This window comes from Schistosoma haematobium, chromosome 2 (assembly GCF_000699445.3).
Source record: "Schistosoma haematobium chromosome 2, whole genome shotgun sequence".
Classification (NCBI taxonomy): Eukaryota; Metazoa; Platyhelminthes; class Trematoda; order Strigeidida; family Schistosomatidae; genus Schistosoma; species Schistosoma haematobium.
In genome coordinates, this window is record NC_067197.1 from 14,893,685 (window position 1) to 14,904,387 (window position 10,703).

General features: G+C 31.6%; 1 protein-coding gene across 4 annotated transcripts in view; it reads left to right on the plus strand.

Annotated features, from left to right (window-relative positions):
* Positions 1-8,913, plus strand: part of MS3_00006292 (uncharacterized protein) — a gene marked incomplete at its 5' end in the record, with an annotated part of 33,768 nt that extends 24,855 nt beyond the window's left edge. For 2 of the 4 annotated variants that reach the window (XM_051214422.1, XM_035732320.2), the window contains 2 exons: positions 5,366-5,899; positions 8,447-8,913. In XM_051214422.1, the coding sequence (XP_051067592.1) occupies positions 5,366-5,899; positions 8,447-8,643 (731 nt within the window). In that variant the 3' untranslated portion in view covers positions 8,644-8,913. Of the gene's footprint in view, positions 1-363 lie in introns of those variants that run through there. The other 2 variants (XM_051214423.1, XM_051214424.1) reach the window with 2 other exon arrangements.
* Positions 8,914-10,703: the final 1,790 nt, after the last annotated feature.

Consider the following 10,703-nt stretch of genomic DNA (forward strand, 5'->3'; position numbering starts at 1 on the left):
CCAATGTTAGATCTAAAGCATTGTGAACTGAAGGAGAATAATGACTTTTCAAGTTGATTCTCATTTTTTTTGAAAACCATTCATAATAAACTGACTTTTAGATATTAAATAATTATGAGTAGTCTATCTTATTGATTAAAGTTTGTAAGATCTAAATATAATACAACTAATATATATATTACTGACAAATGGAAATGAGTAAATACACTCATTTCTATCATCTTCCTCTTTTTTTCAAAGATAAATATAAATAAATCTCTTAATAAAGATCAATTTATAAAGTTATTACACCCTTTTGTAGTAAATAAGAATCTAATATTAATAGTTTAGTGACTCGAGATCTGACTCCAGTTATATCGTATGATTGATTGCTATTGAAATATACATATCATCGAACCTCGTATATAATTATCGACTTAGATCGCGTTAGTGAATAACGGAATTAAATAAGTCAAATGGATTTTCGAATACATATGTATTTTGTACACTTATTGATCTGGTCAGGCAATCAGAGAGACGAAACGAAGGAAGCGAAGAGAAGAGAGTGAAGCGAAACGACGCACAATGAAGAAGGCATATGAGCCAACTCCATTTAATCAAGCATGAATCGATATTTATAGTCGAGTAGGATAAGAACTGTACACATATACGCTCATATAAAAACAGCCAAGGTTGTTAAGTAGATAATACTTAACAAGATCACAATGTGACTCAATAAGAATGAATAAATTGGCCTGTTCAGAAGCTAGAATAAGGTATATGGGCTTAGCATAGTAACCGACACTACAATAGTAATAGACATTGGACTGTTCCATGAACTGTGAAATAAATACTTTTAACAGATAAATCTCAAACAGTTGTAGGAAATTTCAGTGTCACTTATATGAACCATCTTTCTTTTGGATAAAATTTCATTATAAATCTAGTAATTTTTCACATGTTAATCTGTTATATGGAAATAATATTCTGATCTGGTTAAAAACAAAGAAACAGTCCATAAAAATAGTCAGTATTACCGGATGTCAAGTTTTTCTATATTAAAAGACTAATATTTGGACGAAGAATATTCTCTTCAGGTTCTACAATTATATATCCAAATTAATAATCCAAAAAATAACCAAGTTAAGGGTCAAGTACATCGTTTAAAGTTAAGTCATGTGAATTTAAGATTGTCGAAGAGAATACTAATTCACTTGGTATTGTTTTACTTGGATCTTCCCATTGATGTTTAGGACTGCATTTTATCAGTCTCTTATTGACATATGTGCATACTGTACGTATTGCCTCGATATTGCCTCCATCTTTGCTTATATAAGACAAGAGTATTGTTAATGTTGATAGGATTCATTTAGAATGTTAACTTGAATCTGCATATATATGTTAAGTGAAAATTTAAGATCCATGATCAAGATAAATATGTCAGATAGGGTGAGAGAAATAATAGTGCAATCACAATTCGGTCAGATGTTTAGTGGAAGACCATATTATGTAAAAAATTAATAGGACGTAATGAGGTGCGATGAATACAGAGTAAATAAATCATGTATTGGGGAGATTAATGATGATGTTTAACCAATAATAATAATAGTAATAATAATAATAATACAGAGATTTGTGAATGAAGATAACAGAGACAATTACATTTGACTACGAAAGGTCGTAAGTACAATAGTCAAATTAGATCATTCAATAGCTAAGATTACTATTGATTAATTGGCCTTGATGTTGGCCAGGGGAGGAGGAGGAGTAGTGGTTGGAGATATTTCTTTTGTATGCATAACTCCGGTTTCTTAATCCGGACAGCTACTGCTTCAGCTGTTTGTAGAACTTTAGTTCTGACAAGTTATGACGAAATTTACTGACCTTATAAATAATTGAAAAAGATTGGTTTATACTGGGACAATGATCAGTTTGTACTCAATGGGCGAATATCGATCTGTTCACTTTCTTCACTAGACCTTTGCTTAGCGACTGTGGGAGGTGTTCGCGAGCATGGAAATGTAAATTCTTAGAACTTTGACCAATATAAATTGCTCCATAGGAGCAGTCGAAGTGATAAATACAAAATGAAGTTATCATTCTAGGTAATTCATCTTTTAATCATTGAGCGTGTAGAAAACACTAATCGCTTTTCATCGGTGTTGAAATATTTTTGTCTTGCGTAATCTTTGAGTTAATACTTCATTAGCCCCATCCTCTTTGAATTGTAAGCGCATGACACAGGGATTTCTTATTCATTGTTTGTATTTCTCCTATTCTCACTTTCGTGATTATATATTTAATTATAAACTTTCTAGGGTAACCATTCTCCCTTCCTCTTCTTTCATATTATTCACCTAATTATTCATCACATTAAGTTGTTACATTTATAATGATTAATATAATATCTAATTAATTTAAAAGTTAATTTCATCATAAATATTTGATTCTTTTCATTATTCCTCATATTATCAGTATAATTAAGATTTTAAAATATGTTTATGTAAAGTTCTATATAAAGATATTTCGGTGAGACTATAATTTATGGACGACCTTTGAGCGACACTGAAACGACCTTGAGAGGGTCTACCTAATAACTAGAACCAAATAAGAGTTATAAACCAGTGTGAGGAATTATAATTATGATTTACAGTTGATGGTTAAGGTTAGGAATTAGATTCAAGGTTTTCATCAGGAACTGACATCAGCTATAATGACAAAACTCGAGTTGGTCAAATGGATGAGTGAACGTCTCACTAAAATCCGAGACCTGTGGTCTTATACCTGACTAGTTCGTCCACAAATTATAATCTTGCCGATATTTCTCTTTTTCTCAATCAATTTGGGTGAATTTGATTCAATCTAAAAGATATTTTCTTTTCATATTTCTCAATGATCATATATTCCATTCCTTTTTTTCTTCTTTTTCTTATTTCCATCTATTATATTTCATATAACTTTTGAAATCACTAAATATTATTAATTGATAAATCAATATATAATGTTCATGATTACCAATTAGTAACTTATACTTGTTGTAAAGATTATTCATTTATGGAATTTGAACTTAAATATTATTTCAGTGGTTGAGATCATGAGTCAATTGAAACTACACCACCATGGAAGCAGTGACCAGTGGAGTTTAATCGGGTCTTTTGCGAGATAGGAACTCGCTGATAACAGTGGTGGATGTATCGCTAAATTTTGTGGATTAGTTGAAGTAAGACATTAACACCGCTGGATGCCGACCGGCTTAGTGGTCTTGAGGTTAAGCGTTCGCGCGCGAGACTGATAGGTCCTGGGTTCGAGTCCCGCGAGGCGGAGTCGTGGATGCGCACTGCTGAGTCGTCCCACACTGGGACGAAACGGTCATCCAGTGCTCCCAGGTTTTCCATAGTGGTCTAGCTTCAATTAACTCATGATCTCAACCACTGAAATTACTATAATATCCACAAAAACCCTTCTGATATCAAATATTATTGTACATACTATTTGAATCAATTACTTCTTTTAAAAATAATATTAGTAGTCAAAATTTATTCAGTTTACAGTAAAATATAGAACAGATAAAGTGTTACCAACACCTGAAATCTAGAAAACCTGTTTCGTCCTATTTGAAACTCATTAGCTGGATGCAAGTTTTGATCAAATTTTAGTCAAAAGATCAACAACAGATTGATCTAAATCACCACAAATTAAATTGAAATTTTTACTTGTTACATAAACAAGTGGTCATTTGAAAACAGTAACTAGATGGATAACTCGGTGATGTTTAAAAGAAAATGCACTGGGTCTGAATTCTGGAGTAGACATCAGCTCAGATGGAGGTACATCCAGCTAACGAGTCACAGATAGGACGAAACACTTCCTGTATTCTAATGCTAACATCACTCCACCTATTCTATGTAAACTTGTATCACCATATCGAGGCGATCCTCACAGGGTGAACATATACTAGCTAAAACCTACCGAAATTCCGTCAAAACACCAACAACGGAATTATTCAGATCATCACAAATTAAATTTCAGTAAAATAATTTTTAGAAATTACATATATTTTGTGTAGCAGAATCCGCATAAAATGTATAAAACGGGCCGTAAATGTGAATCTTTTCCTGAAGCCATTCAACGCATAATAATAAAGTATCGATATGGTTATAGTATCTCAATCGGTAGAAAGTTGAAGTTCTGATATTTTACGGTCAAGCGTAAGTAGCTTCTTCAGAGAATAAATAAACATAATGATATTTGTTTGAATTAGACAAAATATTTCGATTCATACCTCTGTACTATTTTACTTTTGTTAACTGAAAAAGAGAATTACACTACATCCTGCAATGTGAGAAATTTCATTTGCTATTCATTGAGATACTACAGACATATTGTTACTTTTTTATTGTAAACAAACCATCCAATTTCAATAGTTGAATTAATGAGTCGATGTAAGCTAGACCACCGTTCATAACCTGGAAGCACTAAACGGACGTCTCGTCCTAGTATAGGACTCGTCAGCAAGGTGCATCCACGATCCCGCACGCGGGATTCGAACCCAGGACCTTCTTTCTCACGCGTGAACGCCCAACCTCTAGATCACCGAGCCGATATCCAACGGTGTTGATGTATAACTTCAATTGATCTATGACCTTGCGTAATTATTCATCCGTTGTTTGAGGTAGATACCTGTCTCTACCCGACACGAATTGAACTCTACTGTTCACAGATATCCAATGCTTTCAAGTCTTCAATGGTGCTCTAACATTAGATCGACTCATTAATTTAACTATTAAAATTACTACAATCTCCACAGATTGTTTCTTTTATAACAACCGACTGAATTCCATTTACTTTTATTTTGAAGTACAACTTAAACAGTTTTGATTATCAGCGAGATAAACACTTTTTGTCATACCATTTAATCAATTACATATTTTAAAAGAATATTATTTAACGTTTACAACTATCTGTCATCACAAGTTGTTTCACAAGTGGAATGATGCAAAATTTAAATCTTTTTACTTCTACAAAATAGTCAATGATGATGATGAATATTGAAATGAATCCAAAATCATAATTAATCCTTTTACTAATAAACTTTTGTTTCAGATTAGGTTACTCTAATGGGTATTTTTTTCTTTATTCATTGTTTTCCCAAGATCATCATTTTTCATTTTTAAAAAATTATAAAACAACAACAACAGCAGCAATGCTGATTTGATTGATCCCCTTTTCCCCCTACTTAGTTATATTTAAAGTGTTCATGTAACAAATGTTTTGTAACAAAATATGTGTGCTTCTTTTGAGATTGCACATTCCTCATTTTAAAGATTTCAGTGATAATCTTATGTATTTACTTTATATTTTCTTTCTATTCTTTTTTAATCTTTAGGTAGCCCATCTCGATCAAGTCGTTCAAATATAAAATTTTCCAGTCCATATAATAAAAAAATTGAAAAAATTTATGCATCTACACCATTTAGTAAATTGCAAAATATGTTATCTGATTCATCAACACAAATTGTATCACCATTAGCTACTGGTGTTTTCACTGATGAAGGTGTAACATGTTATGCTTTATCTGGATTACAATATCGTCAAAAAACCAATGGTACTACTACGAATGATAATATCAATAGTAATGATCATGATAATAATAATAATAATAATCAATCTATTAATCTTCATTCTAAAACATCCACTTCATTATCTGTTTCAAGAGAAATGAATAATTGGACTGGACCAGATTCAGCTGAAACATATCGATTAGAATTATTATTAGCTAATAATGTATTAAGTAAAAATGATGAGAAATTGGTAAATTCTGAATTGAATAATTTTCAAAATACTAATACTAAAAATTCAATAGTTTTAGTACATTCAGATAAACCACTTGAAGATTTATCACATCGAATATCTTGTTTAAGTAAGTAAATATATCAAGATAAAATGAAGGCGAATGATATATATTTTTTACGTTAAAACGTTAACTTACTTACTTACATGTGTTACTTCCAATCGAGCATAGGCTGACGACCAGCATTCTCCAACTCACTCTGTCCTGGGCCTTCTTTTGTAGTTATATCTAATTTTTGTTGATTCTTTTCGTATGTCTCCATTTCTCGACGTGATGTGTTTTTCGGTCTTCCTCTTCTCCTTTGGCCTTCAGGATTCCATGTGAGGGCTTACCTTGTGATGGAGTTGGGTGCTTTCCTCAATGTGTGTCCTATCCACTTCCAGTGCTTCTTCCTAATTTCTTCCTCCGTTGGGATCTGGTTTGTTCTCTCCCATAGTAGGTTGTTGCTAATAGTGTCTGGCCAGCAGATTCGAAGTATTTTGCGTAGACAACTGGTAATGAACACTTGTATCTTCTGGATGGTGTCTTTCGTAGTTCTCCAAGTTTCCGCCCCATACAGTAGAGCTGTCTTGACATTTGTATTGAAAATTCTGACGTTGGTGTTGATTGACAGTTGTTTTGAGATTATGTAATACTTACTTAAAAATATAAACTAGTTTATTAAACATTATAAGTAAGAAACTGATCATTAAAAAATATAATTTAATATACGGAGAAAATCTTATATGATAATCTCATGAAAATATGGTTATCAGAGCAAGACAAAACGGATAATTGAGTTATTTTGGATACGTCAATTCAGTTTAAATCTTTTTATCGCAACAGCTTTGACAAGGTGTTACAAATTTGAATCCATTTGTTTATTGATTATTTTGAAAGATTGTGAAACATTAACATGCTTTCAACGGCCAAGTAAATGACGATCCATTGCATTTTTGAAAACTTTGTTTGTTTAGTAACAATTTTTGTGGAGTATTTTTGGAGATTATTATTATCATTATTATTACTATTATTATTATCCTTTCTGTGTTTCCGATTTATATGCTTTAGTACTCACATCAAGCTGGTAAATATAACTGTAGGTAACCTAAGGCAGGAATCTGTGTAAAATTGGTTGTCGTAATGCGTATTTATTTTTGTATAAAGATAAATATTTGGCCTCTGGATATATCATTATAATTTTTTCCGTTTATCTAAAATTAATCTTTCCAGCTATTTTATAGCTTTTGAAGTCAAATTTACAGAAGAAAGGTCTATTTCTAATTGTTCCGTATTAATTTGTGGATTTTCGCAGATACCCGTTATCACGACGTTCAGTTGTTCATTGTGTATTGTTTGTTTGAATCTTCTCATTGATGTTTAGGGCTGCAACTGATTAGTCTTAAACATCAATTGGAAGATTTAAATGAACAACACAAAATGAATTAAAACTCCACCCCATCTCACAAGCTAGTGGCTATCAGGGCTCAGTAGCTAAATAGATAACTCTATAGTGTTTGATACGAACGATACTGTGTTTGAGTCCTGGAGTAAACATTAACTTTAAAATACAGGTACATCTAAATGACGAGTCCCAAATTAAAAGAAACGGGTGTTCTAGATTCCATTGCTAACCATTGTCTATCTTTGCTTACGACATTTAACTATGGCTAATTCGTTTTCCATTCTATCCAAACTGTTGTCTATTATTATTGTTATTATTATTATTATATCTCCACATATTAGCGCAATTTATTCAAGAAGTTAATGATTTAGTGTTTTTGGATGATTAATATCTAGGGTTTTAGGCTGTAAGCAAATGAGGAGAATCTCCAGAATAAATGAATCCATGTTACTTTGCTAAGTTGTTTGTTTTTTCTATTTATTGAAATTTACAAATAAGACGAATTGTATGAAAAGCTATTTCTTGACCAACTGTTCGAATTCAGTCTTAATTTTGTTTAATTATCGGTTATCAGATTCTATAACAATCTATTTATTTATTAGCTTGTTATTATTAGTGTCTAATTAGAAAAATACATTGTACTAAATAATAATAGTGAATCAAAAAGCTTTTGATTGTGGTTACTCCCTCCCTTCTAATGCTTTACATTTCCTCATAATCATCGTAACAAGATTAAAAATATACATTTTTCCCAAACCACCCATTCTACTGATTCTCATTCATCTAAATCTAAAATAAAATGAATTTTTATATGTTTAACACGGTGAAATGTGAATAATCGTGTGTCATTTATCCCTATTATAGTTGAGTGCAATACTTTAGAATTGAAAAAGAATAACAATCGAAAATAAATATTTGTGTTCAATTAATTAAATTGTTGGTAAATCAGTCATTGCTAGTGGATCTTGATCAAACTCTCTTCGTCACCAATATTATTATTTTAATTTTACTCCCAAATATATACGTATTCTACCAATAATAATCTACAAGGTACGTCAATCGTACAAGTGTAAGGAATACATCTAGGTTGAATGCACTAAAGCTAATAGAATGGAGAAAAACTCCGGAATATATCATTTTTTTCGTTTTACATTTATAATTTTGTATGAATAAATAATCTCTAGAGTTTTGTCTCTTTTGTATCTCTCTCTCTCTCTCTCTCTCTGTTACAGTTGCTTCAAGCCCCAACTTACATGACATTAAGAATCCTGATGAAGTGGATTACATAACATGGCAACTACTTGGAGTATTTGCTTTTACTTTCGTCACATTAATGATATCATTAACAGTAGCGTTTACTTGTTTACACCGTGAAGGATGTGATTTTGTTAGTTTCATAAAACATACTATTGAATATTTTAAACGTTGATAAGTAAACCAGACGGAAGGAAATCATCAATAAACTGGTTATATATATAAAAATGATTTTTTATCTTGTATTTCTTGCACATAACTTCCATTTTCATTCCAACACATTTTCATGTAAGATTTATTTTTAAATGGCTAAGCAAAATTCTGATTTATCTCGATGCTCCATTTTGCCTTCTTTGAATGATATTGTTATCTATTGATTTACTTCCTATTATTATAATCACAAATAATCAGAATATTGACATTTTAATAAACTGATCATCATTCATTTTTCGCCTGTTGTTTGCAATTATATTGATGACTTGTGATAGAAGTAGAAGAGGTGAGAAAGGAATATTCATCATTTACGCGCCAGTTAATACTACTGGAATTGAAAAGCGATAGGTTATTCGTCGTTGTAACCTGCTTAATTTTGCTTTTCATTTTTGGTTACTAACGAGTAGTATAAGTTTTAAATGTGAATTAATCGAAGCCAGTGAAATTTAATAATTATGGCGTTATTACTAGGTTAATATTTGTGGACATCACTATTGTATTTAAATAACTAGATAATAAAAGCAAGATTAATGACTTAAATTCCAATTATTATTCCGTGGCGCAATCAATAATAAATTCCATTGAGTCATAAGCTTGCGTGAGAGAAAAGCTTTCTTTATCTGAAATACAGAAGAACAAATAAATATTTTGATTGATTAACAAACAAATAGGTAGACGGAGAAATTGATTCCTCGGGATTTTATAGAACCTTCATACTGGTACAAAACATATTTTCTATCCTTTAGTTAAAAAACAGTGAAGAACTTTTTTCTATCCATATTTTTCAAAGAGCTTGTTTATGTGAAAGATATGTTTATAATTAACGGCTCAGTGATCTAAAGGTTAAACGTTCGCGTGCAAGACCGATAGTTCCTGAGTTCGGATCTCGCAGGACAGGATCATGGATGCTCACTGCTGAGGAGTCCCATACTAGAATGAAACGGCCATCCAACGCTTCCAGGTTTTCCATGGTGGTCTAGCTTCAATTGGTTCATGAATTCAATTACTAAATAACTTTACTGTCTCGATAAAACGAAGATTTTCGGGTTTTCTTTTCTAAGTTATTTTAAGTATTTACTTATTGACTGATCATTATTATCTCTGCTCTCGATGGCTTTGTCAATTGCCACCATACCAGTTCCATCATTTAATTAAATTTTGTTATTACACTACACTCTATTTACGTGAAAACATTAAGATTTATAAAATCTAGATGAATCTACTGATGTTTTAGATTTCCTATCATTAAAAAAAGAAAGGAAGTTTGTTTTGTGTAAAAGAATTAAAGCCGATATATTGCAATATTATTAGCAGTATAAAGAAATACAAAGAAATATCGTTGGACAACAATCAATTTAGTATGGAATAATATTAGAACGGAATATTTAAAAAAGGATAAAGAATGAAAAGGTCTGAATTACCGTTTCCTGGATTAAATTAATACGAATCAATATTTCACGGACAAAAAATCACAAAATCCACAACTCTTGACACTCCTCAGATAAATGGTTAAGGACATTATAGTTACATTTCATGGCTTTGTCTGACTGTTATTATAAACCAATTTAATGGTGTTCAAACGAGTATTTCTTTCTGGGTTGGTAATTACTATGGTTTTTCAATGTATATTTCCTAACCACTACAGTTTAAGGCCCAGAGACCCATCAACACATTTACCATTCTCACTTAGGACATTGAACTTAATATTACTTACTAGGTGGTCCATCCGTGCTCTGAAAATACTTTGTTATATCCGTGTCCAAACAGTATTAAGTAACTAATACATCCCGCTCTCATGTGAAATATCTTAGAGTTCCCTCAGTGAAAATGGCTTCCCTCAAAATTGCAGGTACACATCGCTGATGCATATCAACGATCATGATACCTAGATTCAAGGCTTCATGTCTATTCGCATCAACCACCTAACATTCAAATAAAATTAAAGTGGTTCCAAGTCACTTAGAATAGTAGCTACGACGCGACTTTATCTATGGAATTCTTTCACTGTCAAGTACTGCATAA